General features: G+C 42.0%; 1 protein-coding gene across 16 annotated transcripts in view; it reads right to left on the bottom strand.

The window, feature by feature from the left end:
- Window positions 1–20,158, bottom strand: part of SYT14 (synaptotagmin 14) — a 151,267-nt gene that overhangs the window by 30,291 nt on the left and 100,818 nt on the right. For all 16 annotated transcript variants that reach the window (XM_077338173.1, XM_077338164.1, XM_077338200.1 and 13 more), the window contains 2 exons: window positions 14,582–14,850; window positions 4,636–5,085 (listed from right to left, as the gene is read on the bottom strand). In XM_077338173.1, the coding sequence (XP_077194288.1) occupies window positions 4,636–5,085; window positions 14,582–14,850 (719 nt within the window). The remainder of the gene's footprint in view (window positions 1–4,635; window positions 5,086–14,581; window positions 14,851–20,158) is intronic.

Raw genomic sequence — 20,158 nt, 5'->3', positions numbered from 1 at the left:
GAGGTGAGACTGGGTGGTGAACTCAGCCATAATTATCAAGGTGGCTTTTCTCTCGGTCTCTATCCTCATCTGCAACATGGGCGTAATAATAATGACACACTTTACAGGGTTGTTGAAAAGATTATTGCAGTAGCATATGCATAGTGGTTTATACATTACTAGAACCACCATATCCCATACCATGCGAGACTCTGTCCCTGTGGTTCTGGCTGCCCTGACTCTGTCTCACACATTTTGTTAGATTGCCCCTTATATGAGCAGTGTCGGGATGACAGCTTTGTTGCCTTGCTGGGAAACAAGCCTTCTGTAAGTAAATCTATGACCTTGCAATTTCTGCTCTCTGACAAAGACCCAGAGATAACCATTTTAGTTGCCAGAGTTTTAACTAAGATGCTTTTATAATATACTGCCTACCTTGTATTTTATCTTTTATAGTTTATTTAATCATTTTAAGATCTGTTTGGTTATGTAACCCCATTTTATTATTTTGTTGAAATTTTAAACCCTATTTTTATATGTCTTATACATTTTATGCCAATAAAAGGTTACTGACTGACTGACTGACATTACTAGAAGAAGCACTAGTGTTGCAACCCTAGGCATTCTTGCATACCCTTAAATCCCACTGAATACTATGGGATGCTTCTTCCTTCAGTATATCAATAAGTCTGGTACAACCCCCATATTCTGCCACTGAGAAAACTGCAGCCTCCTCAGTTTCATATATTGCAGCACTACAGAGATCAGATACCAAAAAGTAAAGACAAATCACAGACCTCCACTTCTAAAGGACCTCCGGAGCAACTCCCTGACTTGTTTACTTTTTTTCTTCTCAAGTATTCATCCTCTCTTGTGACTGACTCTCAGACTTCCTTCCAATGTGGCAGCATACCAACCCTAATGTTGACTAGCATACAGTTGTAGTCAAGTACCACGCTTGATTTTCTCCTGATTATTCTATAGCTCAAAGGGGCTATAAAGTTTGTTACCCCATCAGATCACAAATTTAAGTTCTGTTCTGAGAGACCCCCCAAAAGGATGGTAACCTACTATCTATACTCACTCTTGACCTTGTATAGATCTTCTTGTACTTTTCTTGAAACCAAGTGCAAGAGATTTCCAGAGCAGCCAAAGGATAGGGTTCATTACCTTCACCCCACCCCACTCCTCTTTTTCAGATAACATAAGTATGCTACAAACTAGGAACTGACATAGCAAATTGCATGGTGATTGAACTAAAGTAGAAATGCTTAGCATGGAAACCTCAAGCATCACATCTATCTCAGGATTGCTTCACTCACCCTTCAGCAACCGCAGAGCCACTTTCACATGATCAGGAGCAATTGCTCCACAAAAAACTCTACTGCAATACCCAGATAATTTGTCCTTTTAAAAATGATTCCTGGTAAGATGTACACAACATGCCTTCTTGCATGGAAACCACCCAGAGGCATTGCTATGGCACTAGGCTGTTGTGATTCTGTATTTACAAAGTTGTACATCATAGCCAATGCAAGAATATTAGTCCATGAGCTTTTGTTCTCAACATTTCTCTACATCAACTTTATATCTCTGAAGTCTCCGGATACTGAATATCTGTGGCACAGGCTACAGGTATCTTTTAGGAGGGACGGGGGGTTATTTGGAGTTTTATTTTATGCTGTATGTTTTAAATTGTAACTTGGAACCACACTGAGCCACAAGGAGAAGGCAATATGCCATCCAGAAGAAATGCCAAATAATCTGTCCTTAAACTTTAGCTATTTAGCCTTTTGTCTGCCAGCACTTGAGACTCAAATAATCCAGAGTGGTTTCTGTCACAATGCCTGTCTTTCTGCTGCTGTGCTTAATTACTTGGCAAAGGTCTGCCCAAAAATCCAGTTGATTTCCATATCAAAACTTTCTCTTGAAACTTACTTGAACATTGCAGGAGATAAAGAAGATCATTCTATTCATTTAAATAACTGTTTCAGAGACTATTTATTTAATTCATTTACATCCCACCTTTTCCCCCCAGTAGGGACCCAAAGCAGCTTACATTATTCTCCTCTCCTGTGAGGTAAGAGAAGAAGAGGAGAGTCCACAACTGGCCCAAAGTCACCCAAAAAGCTTCCATGGCACAAGTGGAGATTCAAACTTGGTTCTCTCAGATACAAAATGAACAATCTTAGCATCTCTACCCCAGCACACTGGGTGTTGGTCTGCAGTAGAACAGGTGGATCGAACTCCAGTGGCCCCTAGATATCAACAAGATTTTCAGGGTATTTGGTTTATTTTCTAGTGAGATGAGAGAATGCTCTAATTAGGGTCACTCCTAAAGTCTAGCCTTATGTTAATTCAACAAAAATTAAGTCTGCTTTCTGATTATGCCAGAGCATAGGCTGGTTTTAAAGCTCCTATGAAAGGCATCATAATACATTCACCCACTCAAGTTCTGACAGACAAAATCATGGAGAATGCCACTTGTATAATGAATGGAAGTTAACAGTGGGAAGTTACTTACTTCACAGCTAAGATGCTTACTTCACAGCATGCACCAAGTAACTCTAGAGCCAGGACAGGAGAGCCAACTCTAGCTGTTTCTAGAGATGCCATGTCAGATTCTTTACCTTATTATTGGACTGAATAAAGGCCATGTAGGAAAAACACAGGAAGTCAACTTTAACAATTAAAGCCAACAGTCTTTAAAACTAATGGGGTTAATTTTTGAATGTCTATGTGGGAACACACTGACAGTATTTGGACACTTCAGGTCAGTACAAATCGTTAAGATCAGGGGGTAAAGGAATGGTCCTCAATCTTCTCAAGTATGGGGACTACTTTCTAACATTAAAAAATTTCATGGAAATTCTACATTATAATAGTTGTACTATTGATTTAAGAAAATACATAAGAGACTCTACTACATATGTTGGATAATGCACTTTCAATGTGCTTTTGCAGCTGAATTTTCCTGTGCATGGATTCTATTGTGTCTGGAATGAGCCAATGACAAAAAGATCAAAATGATATGAATGAATGAATGAATGAATGAATGAATGAATGAATGAATGAATGAATGAAGCAAGCTCAGTGCACTATCACTCTTCAGCCCTAATGGCCCTGGCCTCCAGGGAAACATTGGTGTACAGAATCATAGGCGTAACATGATAACCACAATTATGAAAAGCACAGATGGTGCCATTTGAAAATTTCTTGCTCAACTTGGGCAAGTAGCAGTTGTGCCGAAGACAACAGAAACATACCAAATTACACCCGCCATTCTCTGCCCCTTACTGTGTATTCCTCTGCTTCTTATTTCAGTACAATGTTTTTGGAGGAGTACTGCAACAGTATTGCGGCTGTACAAGTTCTAACTCGTGGTCCTTTAGGTCCAAAAGAGAGGTTTCAAATAACCAACAAAAGTCCTGTGGTGTTCATTCTCATGGCACAGAGAAACACATGTCCTGGGCAACTTTTAAAAAATCCTGCAGTCCCCAAAGAAAGCATTTGTGGACAGGAATAATACAAAAAGCACATTGCTGGACAACTAAGAACAAACCTAAACAAGAAATGAAAACCCAGATTGATGGTGTTGCCAGTCCCCCCCCCCATCATCTACACGCCCCCATCCTGAATGTTGACTATAATGACTATGGTCATTTTAAAGGAAAGTCTGAATTGGTACGGAGTGTTCAGTTCTAAAGAGACTGAATATGTCGGCAGGTTGAGTTGGTCTGACTCAGTCAGTGAGCTGAAGTCATCTGCAAGAACAGTACATTCAATAACCTGGAACCTTGCATGCCCAGCCAGCTGTGTGAACTATAGAGAGGCATTTGGTCATCTCTGGCAATGAAAGAGTTGTGGGCTGTGAGGCCCCTGGGCAAGGGAAGTAGCTCTTCAGGGGGATCCAGGTGGTAGGATGGGCAGGCTTTCTCAACCAGGGTTTCATAAAACCCTGGGGCTTCTTGACAGCCTTAGAAGGGCTTCTCAAATGGGTGGGAATTAATTAATTTAAATATATTTAAAGTTGTTAAACATTTATTGATTGACATGACTATATATGGTCATATTGACCACCTCCCGCTCCCAAAATCGCCAACGATGGGCGTGTGAGAAGGGGATGAGAAGGAGAGGGGCCGCAGGCGGACGTGTGCACAGCTATGGTTCCCGACCATATTCTGCATGATTGCACCACTTCTGAGGTTTCTCAAAGCCTGAAGAATGTTTCAGGGTTGTCTTAGAGGGTTCTAGCTCAGAGGCTCTTGTCCATTTTTGGAAATTCTTTGTTTAGTTTTGGAGATGTTATCTAGTGCTTCCAAGATCTTTGCCATCAAACTACAGGGGGCTCCAATATTTTATTATTTAGTTATTTGTCTGTTTGTTTGTTTGTTTATTTATTTATTTATTTATTAGCACTGGAGTCTGTGTTTTGGTCACTGGTGAAGGCTTTGGGTCATGACAAGAGGGAAGCAGATGATAACACATAAAATTGAAAAGTAACTCAGCTATGAAATCAAATGCTGAAATGACCAAAAAAGTCTCCTAACCCATCATACAGTTGGCAAAAATACTACAATTTTAATTACTAATGGCATAAATAAATGTTTTTAAAGCATTTTATGTCACACTTATTCTCCTTGATTTAATACTCACAGAAATACTGTATGCTGGCTCCAGTATCACTGGTACTGACATCTTCCCTTGAAGATTTAATTTGGTTAAATAAAATATCTTTTCCCCGAGAATCCTCTCTCTTTTCATACGGCGTACGCTGTACAGTCTAAAGCGTACTGCATAATTCCCAATCATCTCAGATTCAATGTGATTAAATTTAAATGTCTCTGTGAAGACAGGGCACGGACCCCGCTGGATGCTGGTTTTTGCTCTCTGTTTCTTGATAGGAAGGAGAACTAGGCGTACTTGCCACGAACTTCCACTCGTCCTGTTATAAGTGGGAATGTCTGTGGCAGCTGTCACTGTTACCAGAAGCTTCTGTTCCTGCGAGTCATAGTCAAAAGTCACATCCAGAATGCCATATTTAGCTTCTGGTTCAGGATCAAAAGTTTTAGGGAGGTGGGAGGATGATCCTCGAGCTGACACTTCCTAAATGAAATGGAAAAGGAAGGCTGTTACACAGATGTGCTCCAGTTTATATATCTACATTGATACATTTTGGTAAAAAAACAATCACATACCTTTGTATTTTGAACTAAAATCATCCTCAAAGCACTTCTGCTAGCCTGGATAGTCTGACATGTCTGTTCATTTCACATACACGATAATCAAATATTCAACACAAGATAATCAACTATACAAGGGAGGACAGCACGCTGATACCCAGCCATGTGACGAAAGATGCATTTAGAGCTTGCCAATATGACCAATCAGAAAAGGGAGAGAAAGACAGGAATAAAAGATTCAAAGGAGTATGGTCCTAACCTTTGAATTGGAGTCATTTTTGCAAAAGACTGAAGCTGCAAGACAATGAACTGGCGCGATTTTTGGCGGAAAATAAAGGGAACTTGCAAACGGGGCTGTGTTGTGCTTGGGGACTCAGGGGAGCTTTAAAGCACTTCTGTGGAGGGACTGTAGCCAGAGAAGCCTCACTGGGTGAATGAAGGCTTGCTGGTTCGTTGCTTTCTGCTCGCTCCGAGAAAAAAAAATGGCGATCGCTTCGCTGGAAGTTGGGAGGAGAGAGCCAGGGGGAGGGACTTTGTTGGAACCACAACCATGGGAACGCACAGGTCTTTTTCGCTAGTGTTGCAGATTATTTGCAAGAGTGTAGCGCTTTTCAGAGGGTGAATCCACTTTTCCCGATTTCCCTTTAAGCGCTACAACGAGTCGGTTTTTGTGGGACTGTTTCAGGAGTGTGGCAGATTGTGTGCGACGTCTTGCGGAACTGCAAATTAGTAGCGTTTACAATTTGCAAGCCTTCTGCTACATTAAAGTCGTGCGGAATGGCCCAGGGAGTTGAACAATGTAATCCTAAATAATGTTACACTGTTCCAATAAAATCAGAATCCAGTAGCAACTTTAAGACCAACAAAGATTTATTCAAGGCGTAAGCTCACGCCTATTGAGCCTCTTGTGGCACAGAATGGTAAGGCAGCATAAATGCTCTCTGAAGCTGTCTGCTCATGAGGTTGGGAGTTCGATCCCAGCAGCCGGCTCAAGGTTGACTCAGTCTTCCATCCTTCCGAGGTCGGTAAAATGAGTACCCAGCTTGCTGGGGGGTAAACGGTAATGACTGGGGAAGGTACTGGCAAACCACCCCATATTGAGTCTGCCATGAAAACGCTAGAGGGCGTCAACCCAAGGGTCAGACGTGACTCAGTGCTAGCACAGGGGATACCTTTACCTTTAAGCTCATGCCTTTAATAAATCTTTGTTGGTCTTAAAGGTGCTACTGGACTATGATTTTATTGTGCTACTTCAGACCAACACAGCTACTCATTTGAATCTACACTGTTCCAAGTTATACTGTGATTTCAATTGACACCTGTTTTCTTCTTCTTAATTGTGGTTTTGCACAAAAGCCATACATAGCAAGACATTGCACACTAAAGGTGAACCCTAAGTTTTGCCACATGAGTTACAGCATGACTTCACTACAGCCACCAAAAATTTAGCTACACAGAAAGTTACTTTTTAATCTTCATCTCTTAGTAACCAAGAAGGTTTAGCTTCTAAAGAGATGTCCTGTTGAAGCAAAGGAAAAATCAATTCAGCTCTCAAATCTGAAAATTCAGGGTAATCTAAAAGAATATGATCTAGAGAGTCAATCTGATTAATGCTGCTTTTGCAGAGTCTATTGGAGTATAGAATATCATTAAATCTTCCTAACAGCACCACTGATGGCAGGGCATTCAAATGCTCAGTCATAAATGCCCTTTGATATTTTGGAAGAGATAATTCGAACAGGTAGTTTGTCAGGGAAAGAAAGCCAGCTGAAAAGGATAGACATATTCTTTGTGCTCTAACCAGCATTATAAATCTAGATCCCTCAAATGTCTTTTAATTAACTCAATTCACTATTGCTCAGAGTTTCCATCATATTATTGGGTAATGCGGAGACACATTCATTTAAATTTGTCCCAAATATTTATATGATGATCCAGCATAACTAATATAAGACCACAGTTCAAATTTGATTTCAGTGTCTCAATTTTCAGATTAAATGCTCTCTATAAAGCCTTTGCTTCAAAAGATATCTCCCGTATCATGGCTCTCAAAGCTTTTCATGTCACATGTGCCATCTCGTAGTTCCCAGGATATTGTGTAAAAATCTTGAACAGTACATCAGTAGTATCTGCTGCCACACTAAGTCAACCCCCTACAACATACAATCATAGAATCATAGAGTTGGAAGGGGCTATACAGGCCATCTAGTCCAACCCCCTGCTCAACGCAGGATCAGCCCAAAGCATCCTAAAGCATCCAAGAAAAATGCGTATCCAACCTTTGCTTGAAGACTGCCAGTGAGGGGAAGCTCACCACCTCCTTAGGCAGCCTATTCCACTGCTGAACTACTCTAACTGTGAAAATTTTTCCCTGATATCTAGCCTATATCGTTGTACTTGTAGTTTAAACCCATTACTGCATGTCCACTCCTCTGCAGCCAACGGAAGCAGCATCCTGCCCTCCTCCAAGTGACAACCTTTCAAATACTTAAAGAGGGCTATCATGTCTCCTCTCAACCTCCTTTTCTCCAGGCTGAACATTCCCAAGTCCCTCCACCTATCTTCATAGGGCTTGGTCCCTTGGCCCCAGATCATCCTCGTCACTCTCCTCTGTACCCTTTCAATTTTATCTACGTCCTTCTTGAAGTGAGGCCTCCAGAACTCCTGTACTCCAGGTGTGGTCTGACCAGTGCCGTATACAGTGGGACTATGACATCTGTGATGCCCCTGTTGATACAGCCCAAAATGGCATTTGCCTTTTTTACTGCTGCATCACACGGCCTGCTCATGTTTAGCACAATCCACAAGTACCCCAAGGTCTCGTTCACACACAGTGCTACCTAGAAGCGTATCCCCCATCCAGTAGGCATGCTTTTCATTTTTCTGACCCAGATGCAGAACTTTACACTTATCTTTATTAAATTGCATCTTGTTTTCATTTGCCCATTTTTCCATTGTGTTCAGAAATTTTAGCATCTGATTCCTTAACCACTGCATAATATAATATATTGTCCTCCAGACGAATAATAAAATCTCAAAATAGCCTTCCCGGTACTCATGGCTGATAACAGATTTCAAATATAAATTCCAAGAAAAATGTGCTTGAAAAGGAACTCCTAAATATTTAAATTGCTCTGCTTGCTTCACAGGATGACCTGCTGCTGCCCACTTATACTTCCTTGTCCATAATTGTATGCTATCATTTGACTCAGAAACAATGATTAGGCTTTCTTTGGATAAATACCTGAAAAGGTGGCTGCAAGTTTACATAGTACAACAGTTCTTGTGAGAAAAGCTGTATCACACGCATGCAAAAGACACAGCAACTTAACATGAGCTAGATAAGGCAGATGGAATTCACTGGAAATATAAGAGCTTAGAGCACAAATTAAATAGTAGAGGAGTGAGGATACATCCTTTGTTCAATACAATAGTTCTCGTCAGTTTACCAGATGGACCACATCTTACTTCAGCTGTCGGCCAATCATATAATAATTGAATTTTAAAAATGGGAGATTTCTCAATAGATGATTTCTTCATCTTATCCCCTGGCCTAACCTCTGCCTTGGCACTCAGTCAAAGGTAGTTCTAAAGTCCATAAACAATTCCACAGGGCCTGCAAACTGGAGCTCTTTCACCAGGCTGAGTGAGTGATCCACCAACAACCAGAGCCCAGAGGTCCCTCCTACTACCAACTGCACTCACAGAAAAATCTGAGGCAGCACTGCAATTGCATCTCATTGTTAACATTAAACTGAAGTGACAAAACAAATTGTTGCATATTATGGTACTACTAGGAATTAAGCCCACTGTGGTATCAATACAGCGGGCTCTAGCTGCAGGAGCGTGGGGTCGCGGGCGGGTGGGCAGGCGTGGGCGGCGGGGCTGTGGCCTGTCGCTCGCGGGGCCCACTGTTGGCTACCCTAACTCCTCCCCAACAGCCCTTACCCTTTTATTTAATCCGCTCCGCAGGAGCGGTTTAAAGATTAAAGTTTGCGCAATTTCTTACTGTTTAAAAAATTTTATGCATTCAAGCCAAGATGTTGTATTGTATGATCCTAAGACAGTTCCAATGTAAACCATCCTAAGCCATGAGGGAGGGCAGTATATAAATATAATAAAATGAATAATAAATAAATAATGACCACAGCCAACATGCCATCCTTTAAGCTGGTATATTTATCTTCAATAAACTGAAGAGTATGGTGATGGTCAATTGTAATAACTACAGCATTCAGCTTGTTCTTATTTCAAAGCAACTTCATTCTCTAGCCATGATAATAATTTCCTATAAAGCAGAGAAGCAAATAGCTAATAACAGACTTAGTGGACAATAGTTACACAATCTATTGGATAGACTAAATTGACTCTGAAGAATTGCACTGTAAATTTGGAAGACATGACAAAACATTTCAGATTTTGGAGTGTAATTATATAAATTATATTATAGCTTCCCCCTTCTAGGATCGCTGCCTTGTTGTGGCAAGGGGGCTTGCGTAGTTCAGTGAAGCTATGAGCTATGCCGTGCAGGGCCACCCAAGACGGACAGGTCATAGCTGAGAGCTCTGACAAAAGGTGATCCACTGGAGAAGGAAATGGCAAACCACTCCAGTATCTTTGCCATGAAAACTCTATGGACAGTTCCAATAGGCATAACGATATGACGCTGGAAGATGAGCCCCTCAGGTCGGAAGGTGTCCAATATGCTACTGGGGATGAGCAGACGGCTAGTACGAGTAGCGCCAGAATGAATGAAGCGGCTGGGCCAAAGCCGAAAGGACGCTCAGTTGTGGAAGTAACTGGTGGCGAAAAGACAGTCCGATGCTGTAAAGATTTTTATTCCATAGGAACCTGGAACGTCAGATCCATGAATCAAGGCAAGCTGGATGTGGTTAAACAAGAAATGAGAAGACTGAACATCGACATTTTAGGAATCAGTGAACTAAAATGGACAGGAATGGGTGAATTTAATTCAGATGACCATCAGGTATACTACTGTGGACAAGAATCTCGCAGAAGAAATGGAGTAGCCTTCATAATCAATAAGAGAGTAGGAAAAGCAGTCTTGGGATACAATCCCCAAAATGACAGAATGATCTCAGTTCGAATCCAAGGCAAACCATTCAACATCACAGTGATCCAGGTCTACGCCCCAACCACTGCTGCTGAAGAGGATGAAGTTGATCAGTTCTATGAAGCCCTACAACACCTTCTAGAAGCAACGCCCAAAAATGATGTGCTTATCATCATGGGGGATTGGAATGCTAAAGTAGGAAGCCAAAAGATAACCGGGATAACAGGCAAGTTTGGCCTTGGAGTACAAAATGAAGCAGGACACAGGCTGGTAGAATTTTGTCAAGAGAATACAATGGTCATAGCAAACACTCTTTTCCAGCAACCCAAGAGACGACTCTACACATGGACATCACCAGACGGTCAACACAGAAATCAGATTGACTATGTGCTCTGCAGCCAAAGATGGAAAAGTTCTATCCAGTCAATAAAAACAAGACCAGGAGCTGATTGTGGTTCAGATCATGAGCTTCTTGTTGCAAAATTTAGGCTTAAATTGAAGAAAGTAGGGAAAAGCACTAGGCCACTCAGGTATGAACTAAATCATATCCCCGACGAATACACAGTGGAGGTGACAAATAGATTTAAGGAATTAGATCTGATAGACAGAGTGCCTGAAGAACTATGGACGGAGGTTCACAACATTGTACAAGAGGTAGCAACTAAAACCATCCCAAAGAAAAAGAAATGCAAGAAATCAAAATGGCTGTCTGAGGAAGCTTTACAAATAGCTAAGGAGAGAAGGGAAGTGAAAGGCAAGGGAGAAAGAGAAAGATACACCCAATTGAATGCAGAATTCCAGAGAAAATCTAGAAGAGATAAGAATGCCTTCTTAAATGAACAGTGCAAACAAATAGAAGAAAACAATAGAATGGGGAGGACCAGAGATCTTTTCAAGAAAATTGGAGATATGAAGAGAACGTTTCATGCAAAGATGGGTATGATAAGGGACCAAAATGGTAGGGACCTCACAGAAGCAGAAGAGATTAAACAAAGGTGGCAAAATTATACAGAAGAACTATACAAGAGCGAGCTTAACATCCCTGATGACCACAATGGGGTAGTTACTGACCTGGAGCCAGACATCCTGAAATGTGAAGTCAAATGGGCCTTAGGAAGTCTGAGCAACAATAAAGCTAGTGGTAGTGACAGCATTCCAGTTGAACTATTCAAAATCTTAAAGGACGATGCAGTAAAAGTGCTACACTCAATATGCCAGCAAATTTGGAAAACTCAACAATGGCCACAGGATTGGAAAAGGTCAGTTTACATTCCAATCCCAAAGAAGGGCAATGCCAAAGAATGTTCAAACTACCGCACCATTGCACTCATTTCTCATGCTAGCAAAGTTATGCTCAAAATCCTACAAGCTAGGCTCCAGCAATATGTGGACCGAGAACTTCCAGAAGTACAGGCAGGATTTCGAAGAGGCAGAGGAACTAGAGATCAAATTGCCAACATACGCTGGATCATGGAGAAAGCTAGGGAGTACCAGAAGAACATCTACTTCTGCTTCATTGACTATGCTAAAGCCTTTGATTGTGTGGAGCACAACAAATTGTGGCAAGTTCTTAAAGAGATGGGAATACCAGAGCATCTTATTTGTCTCTTGAGAAATTTATATGCAGGTCAAGAAGCAACAGTGAGAACTGAACATGGAATCACTGACTGGTTCAAAATTGAGAAAGGAGTTCGGCAAGGCTGTATACTGTCGCCTTGCCTATTTAACTTGTATGCAGAGCACATCATGAGAAATGCGGGATTAGAGGAGTCACAAATTGGGATCAAGATTGCAGGGAGAAATATCAACAACCTCAGATATGCAGATGATACCACTCTAATGGCAGAAAGTGAAGAGGAACTAAAGAGCCTGTTGATGCGGGTGAAGGAGGAGAGTGAAAAAGTTGGCTTGAAACTCAACATCAAGAAAACAAAGATCATGGCATCCGGCCCTCTCAATTCCTGGCAAATAGATGGGGAAGAAATGGAGATAGTGACAGATTTTATTTTCCTGGGCTCCAAGATCACTGCAGATGGGGACTGCAGCAAAGAAATTAAAAGACGCTTGCTCCTGGGGAGGAAAGCTATGGCAAATCTAGACAGCATCCTAAAAAGCAGAGACATCACCCTGCCAACAAAAGTGCGTTTAGTCAAGGCTATGGTATTCCCAGTTGCAATGTATGGCTGTGAAAGTTGGACCATAAGGAAGGCCGAGCGTCAAAGAATTGAGGCTTTTGAACTCTGGTGCTGGAGAAGACTCTTGCGAGTCCCTTGGACTGCAAGGCGAACAAACCGGTCAGTCCTAGAGGAGATCAGCCCTGACTGCTCTTTAGAAGGCCAGATCCTGAAGATGAAACTCAAATATTTTGGCCACCTCATGAGAAGGAAGGACTCCCTGGAGAAGAGCCTAATGCTGGGAGCGATCGAGGGCAAAAGAAGAAGGGGACGACAGAGAATGAGGTGGCTGGATGGAGTCACTGAAGCAGTAGGTGCAAACTTAAATGGACTCCGGGGAATGGTAGAGGACAGGAAGGCCTGGAGGATCATTGTCCATGGGGTCGCGATGGGTCGGACACGACTTCGCACATAACAACAACAATATTATAGCTTGGATACAGCACCCTATTTAAGTGGCTTTCTGCCCAAGACATACCTGCTCCCACAACAGCCCCAAATGCCCCCTGAAATGCTGTTCTGGGATTCTGCCCACAGAAACACTGTGCTTGATTTGCAAGTCTTTATGAATTTATGTACTTCCTTGTTTTTCTCCCCAATGAGAGAACAACAGTCTCTCCTCCTCCATTTTATCCTATCAACAAGAACCCTGTGAGGTAGGTTAGACTGAGACAGAAGTGATCCATCAAGCCAGCCTAGTATTGAATTCATTTTTCAGCTCTTTTCTCATGGATTGTATTCTCAAAAAGGCAACAATTTGTAATATTTTCTATCTCTAAGGAGTAATTCAGGTGACTAATCACAGTAGTACTTTCTATGTGGTAAGCAAATTCATTGTGCTAGAAATACAATAAGAGTGCTTGTGTGCTGCATATTTATATTCTCTAAGCACATTATTAATTGTGAGGAAGAATGAGTCATGCAAGTTAACAAAACTGCTTGTATCATTCATACAAAAAGAAAATGTATTTTTCTTTTTTACAAATGTCAAGGATTCTAATCAAAGGCTTCTGTATGAAACATCAGGACATCAGTATAAAAAGAATCCATATAACCATTTCAATACCAATAACTGCAAAGCTTCCTTTTTATAAATTGTACATACTGATGAAGAAAAAAGAAGATTGAGAAGAGAGGTCTGATATCCAAAATGAAATACCACAGAGAGAATTGTAAAGAGCAAGATCACACAGAGCCATGTCCTTTTACCATATATATTAGAATTTTGCCTCCTGATGGAATTTTGGGGGTTAGAACATATATTCTGAAATCTGGCTGTTTAAAGGCCCTACTCTGCTCAGGAGCTTCCCTTTTGGCCTACGGTACAATTCTAAATGGTACAATTGTAAATCTCTAGGACCTCTACTCCTTAAATATATGCCTCATCTGCTTTCTTTCACTTGTACCAAGCCACAAAAGGCTCTTTAAGTTGAGCCCAGATGAAGGCTTTGGTCTTTTTTGTGACTCATATAAGAAAGAGAGGTTTCAAAAGTCCTTTTGCCTGTGTTTCAATTGAAAATTGCAGGAGCAATTGGTGAGGCCCAATTCTACGGCCAAACTAGGCTCTAATACAGTGATTCCCCAAAAGGCTGCCCTTAAGCACAATGGTGCCTGTTAATTGGCTTCCAGATGCCCATCTGCTTCTTTGACAAAGCTTATCTTCCATTAAATCAAAAGGGCTGGAGGCCCTAGGAGCAGGGCAAGGTGAGAGGGCTCGTTGCTTGACCTGGTGATATCACTTTGGGATGAAGACCCAGAAGTGGCATCACTGCATTATGCAACACCATCTCTCTCCTCAGTTTTGCTGCTGCTGCTCTTTTGAGCAGTGGTAGGAGAGAGAACAGATTTTTTTCTGGGGGGGGGGGGGATTAGACCACAGGGTGCTTCAGAAACATTCAGAAGGTATCACTTTTGTGTCAGCAGGAAGCAGCCATTAAACAACTGCTACTGCCATCATAGGAGCACACTTGCCTTGCAACCTCCAAATTTGTGATGGTCCCAGCACCCCGTGACAATCATGTTCTACTTACCCTCCACGGCAGCCATTTTGTGGTGGTACTCACCATCCATCCTCAAAATTCCAAAAGTGCTCATAGACTCAAAGCATCAGATCAATGCTATTTCATTATATCTAGCACATTTTCAGTACAACTGAAACACTGTTTTATTACCTCTGGGCTAAGGACAGCGGTACTATCACTGGGCACATCCTCTTCATATCCTTTGTTATGAAAGCTTTCTATTTCATGGCCAGTACTTCCTTCACTTGGGCACTTATATGAACATCTTGGACTGTTGCTGCACTGAGAAAATTCACATTTGCTATCCCCAACCTCAGAGGGTGTGCACGAAAGGTGTGGCGAGCCACTGTCATCTTGGTATGGTGGAGGCTGAAGTTCATCAAGAGGAGGCGTTTGTCTCATTCTTTGGATGCAGTTAGCTGTGAATAAATGACAGTCATCAGGGACTTGATCTCTGTAAATTGTCCAGCTGGATCATAAAAAAGATTATTTGATTAATCCATAATGCAAAATTCTACACAATCAGATGAAATCCAGACCTGTACAACCTGATCCATAGTGTTTGGAATGTAAAGTAGGGTCTTGAGCATACTATCTCCTTGTCTCTTTATTGCTGTATTTCTGCAGGGTCCAGATGCTTTCTTTTTGCTGTCTTCCATTTATGTTGATCCTCCAAAGCCATCCAACCACATCCAAACCTAAAGCTTACCAGTCTCCTGTCAACTAGTAGCTCTACTTTTAGGCTTGTTTCCTAGGTCTCCTCAATAGGACTCCAATTGTACTTGAGATATGATCGTTTGTCTGACTTCCTTGATTTGCTGCCTTGGTTTGCACACTCATCTAGATTCTGCTTGACTGAGGCAGCTGATTCCAAATGCAAACCTACTATCTGTCTCAATCCAGACCTGTTCTTGCATAAACAATCAAGAACTCATTTCCCCACCAGTTATATTTTCAAAAAGGTCTCTTAAATGAACCTTTATTTTAATATATGGCAATTAAAATATTTAATCGATAACAGCATTGTTTACTTATATGTAAAAGTGTATGTGTAGATATGCCTGTCTATTTATAAATCCGTGTGTGTGTGTATGTGCGTGCGCATGTGTGTGCATGTGTGCAGGAAAGAGTGACAGAGAACAACTTATAAGTGGAGTCGCAAATGACTAATCATTTAAAAAACTTTTTATTGACTATAAAATTTCTCTCTCCCAATAATCAGGCAACACTTTAAAAAATCAGCACTTAAACCTGCACATATGATCATAGAAGAGGCATTCCCCTTTCTCTCCCCCAGGAGGGAATGCCTCTTCAAAGATAACACCAGCTTTCATGCATAAATGCATAATCGAAAAAATAAAATTTGCTTTTGCTCCAAAGCCAGTATTTTATTCATATGTATATTTAGGCAACAATCAGTTATTGAATGAAACCTCATAGTCAGCTCACCATTTATTTAATCAAGTATTAGCCCTCATATAGTATTTTACAAATAAAAATACAAACAAAAGAATCTCTGACTAGAAACAATCAGGTAGAATCATGTACAGAAATGAATCCAATAATATCTTGTGCATATGCCTTAAAACAAGAAACACAGTCATACAAAGAGCAGAGCAGAAACAAATTAGGGTTCTCATCAGCAAAGATCTTAGGGCACCATAAAAACTTACATCTTTATGGTGGTCTAAGTTTCTATGACCTAGAGGTCATCTGAGCAGATGCATGAAATGTTATTCTCAGTTGGTCAACACATACACACACACACACACACACACACACACACAAGCATAAATGGTGTCCAGCATCCCATAATATCAGTGTATTACATTGCCATTGTAAAGCACCAGTGAAGAGACAATAGTCTAAAGACACTACAAATTAATATGGTCATCCCTTGAGTTTAAAAGAAAAAATGTTTGAGTGCACTTGGGTTTTTCTAATACACCAAATATGTGTAATACACCAAAGCAAGGTATATTTTTATAAAAGAGGCAGAGGAAATATTAATGCAAACTAACCAATTTTTATACATTTCAATATAGGCAATGTTGGAAAAAACAAGTGTCATCCTTAATATTAACTATCACCATTATTGTTTAAGCAGCAATCTCTGTTTTCCTCTTGTGCCACCTTCCCTTTTTCCATTGCTCCTACTTTAGTTTGGTCCCTAGTGCTCTCTGTTTGTTCCACCCCAAGATATAGCACTGCCACTAAAGTTACTTTGAATACCTTGCAGTTTCCCCACAGGCCTTCATCATCTCCACTGTTCTGGTTCCATATCCAGTTTTGCCCAACCACATCGACTGCTTCTGCATCTACTCTGTGTGGCTCCAAATCCCAGTTAGGGAGTACAGCTAGCATATCACAATTTTGCAGTTAGTTTTGAGGACCTTTTGCACTTTGTGAAAGATTCAAACCACTGAAGAAATGCATATTGTTAACGATGATTGAATCTGATTCTAACATCCTTACAGACGTTATGCCGCTTGATAATTTTTGCAAGTAATGGTTGGCAATGATCAGGACTATTTCTATTCTCAGTTGTAACATTGTCCCGCCACTCTTCCTATTCATGCAGCATTCTTCGTGTTTATTTTTTAATCTAACCTAAGTTTCAAAAGTTTTAATCCTTCAGGGGTTTCTAGGCAAATGTTAAAACAATTTAAATAAAACATAAAATGAAATACATGTTTAAAAATTAAAGAAACTCCTTTATTCTGAATGATTAAATACCCGCAGAGGTTTCTGCTATGCTATTCTGGCGAGGGCAAATGGAATTTTTGTGTTTTAATATTTTCTGTGTGTGCTGAGAAAAGTTCATTTCACCAAATAACCCTATACCACAAGGACAGTATAGAATATAAATAATAAATATTTAATGCAGACCTGGGGCTTTTTCTTTTAAAACAGAAAGATTACATGGCTGTACGCAAACCGGGTTATTTTACAATGGAAGCAGGTTGTCTCAGCATCCAGCTACACAGAAATCTCTGCTTGTATCACCTGTCTATCAAAATGAAAACAATATAGACTGAACAAGAAACATAGGAAAAATAAATCTACAATACTGATTAGTTAATTGGGAGGGGGAGAGAATTTTGAGCCTGATCATGCTGTTGCCATTTGAATGATCTCAATCTAAAAGGCAGCCTCTTCTCCTTATTTATTTAAATCCTAGCTTTCTCACTGAAATTCAAGTAATCAGATGACCAATACATTTAAACATTAGTTGCATTGTCCAAAACAAAAAGTGTACCTCGGTTGCATTGTTTCTCTCCTCCTGGCAGCCCCTTATCCAGAACAGGACAGGACAGATGGCAAGGCAGGAAGCGTGTCTACCTACTTTGGCTGGGGTTCAGCTTAACATCGTGTCCACATCAAGGAATTTATTTATTTGTTTGTTTGTTTAGATTTTTATACCGCCCTTCCCTACGGCTCTGGGCGGTTTACATAAAACATTTTGGAATATTTACATATAACACTATCAAAATCAATAGAACAGAAACAACAACACACCAACTGGAACAATTAGAACAGCACTACAACAATAATTTTCACACTCCCTCAGCAAGTTTGATCTCTCAGTCTGGGGGGGTCCTGTAGATGTTATGGGTCAGTCGGCCCCACCAAATGCCTGGTGGAAGAGCTCCTTTTTGCAGACCCTGCGGAATTGTGGAAGTTCCAGCAGGGCCCTGATCGGGGAGCTCATTCCACCAGGTGGAGGCCAGGACCGAGAAGGCTCTGGCCCTTGTTGAGGCCCGACGTGCCTCTTTAGGGCCAGGGATCCGTAGCCAGTTGGAGGTGATGGAGCGTAGAGCTCTTCTGGGGGTATAGGCAGGGAGGCGGTCTCTCAGACCGCGTATTTGGGTGTGACTCTGGATTCCTCCTTATCTGTGGAGGCCCAGGTCACGGAGAGAGCTTGTATGGCATTTTTCCACCTGCACCAGGTGAACCTGCTAGCGCCCTACCTATCTCTGGACTGCTTGGTCACAGTGATCCATGCAATAGATTGGATTTCTGTAACTCACTCTTTGCAGGCCTGCCCTAGTCCTAAACCTGGAAACTCCAGCTAGGGTCCTCACTAGCGGGGATCATCAACCCCCGGTCTGCGGCCAAGTGTCGGGCCGCGAGAGTCTCTGCAACGGGCTGCGGCTCGCTCTCCTCACACACCCCGCAGCGAGAACCTTGCAAGGCCGCAAGCAAATAGGCCACCGAAGCAGCCGATTAGCTCACAGCCCGGCAAGCTTCTTGCTGTGGGAGGGAGGGGAGAGGGAAGCGTGGCCGCCGACACACCGCTGGTGTAAATGCGTATGCGCGGACCTGCCGCACAATCCGCGTTTGCGCCTGGCGGGGGCACAAATGCGCACGTGTGGCAGTTTTTGCACATGCACGTGTGCGCAGAACCGCAGTGCCTGTATGCCTGCACCCTGCTGGAAGTGCAAACATGCATGCGTGGCAGGTCCATGCATGCGCATTTGCACAGGGCTGTCGCGCATGAGCGGCCTCTCCCCCCACCCCTTGGCAACGGGCTGCAACCTCAAAAGCGTTGTGGACCGCTGCTCCCCACCATGGAGGACTACATCCAGCCTGCACTGAGGCATCTGCAGTTGATCAAGTTCAAAGCCATGCATGGCCTAGGCACAGTGTATCATAGGGACTGATTCCCTATGCCCCATGCATGGCCATTCGCTCTGCAATGGCAAACTGGCTGGAGGTTCCTGGGCCACACGAAGTCCAGCTGGCCTCAACCAGGGCAAGGGCCTTTTCGACCCTAGCCCCAGCCTGGTGGAATGAGCTCCCAGAAAAGCTGAGGGCCCTGCAGGAGCTTGTAAAGTTCCACGGGGCCTGTCTAAGCTCTTCCACCAGGCCTTTGGTTGAGGACTGGTGGGACCGGTAGATGTTCCCCATCTCTGATGTGCCAGACCATCACCCTTGAGCCAGTGTACAGCGAGGTGAGATGGGAGGGAAGTTGTTGGGACTGACAGGGTTTTATTGTTTTATTGTACAAACTGTTATTGTTGTGATCTGCCCCGAGCCACAAGTGGCAGCATACAGATCTAATAAATAATAAACTTTCTCCTTCTTTCCTACTGACAAAGCTACCAATTATCTGCCCCAGTCTTCAGGTTTATATATTGTTATTATTTATCTATTTCATTTATACCCCACACTTCTTCCCAATGGAAACAAAGCAGTTTATATCATTATCCTTGCCTGTATTTTATCATAACAGTACTGAGAGGTGGGTAAGGCTGTGTGAGTAGTGGACTTCCACGGCAGACTAGTGACTGTTTCTGCACTAGCGTTTTGGCTTGGATTTGCATTTGCATAGGGTCAAGTTTTTTGTCCATTTCCACACAGAAATTCCCCTTTCCAGGTGCAAACCTGATTTGTCCCCTCAGAAATCTGGTTCTCACTTATTGAACTGGGAGCTAATGGGGTATGAATTGGGACAGGAAATGTGGAAATGTGGAAATTCTGGGTTTTCCGGTCTGCGTTTGTCCCACCTCATTGTAGCGTTATTTCCTTTGGCAAGCACCTCAACCTCCTCTGACCTTTTTTTTCACTTGTCCATCCTGACGAAAACAGTGGCATCTGCCACTGCCATTTTGCTGGCTCCACACACCCTCTTCTATGATTGACATCATGTTGCCTTTTTAAAAAATTCAGCCTCAAATGCATTATAATGAAATTCCACTATGACAAACAAGGTCCCCACCTATC

The sequence above is a fragment of the Paroedura picta genome, chromosome 1, assembly GCF_049243985.1.
Source record: "Paroedura picta isolate Pp20150507F chromosome 1, Ppicta_v3.0, whole genome shotgun sequence".
NCBI classification, from domain to species: Eukaryota; Metazoa; Chordata; class Lepidosauria; order Squamata; family Gekkonidae; genus Paroedura; species Paroedura picta.
This window is presented reverse-complemented; position numbering and strand designations above follow the sequence as displayed.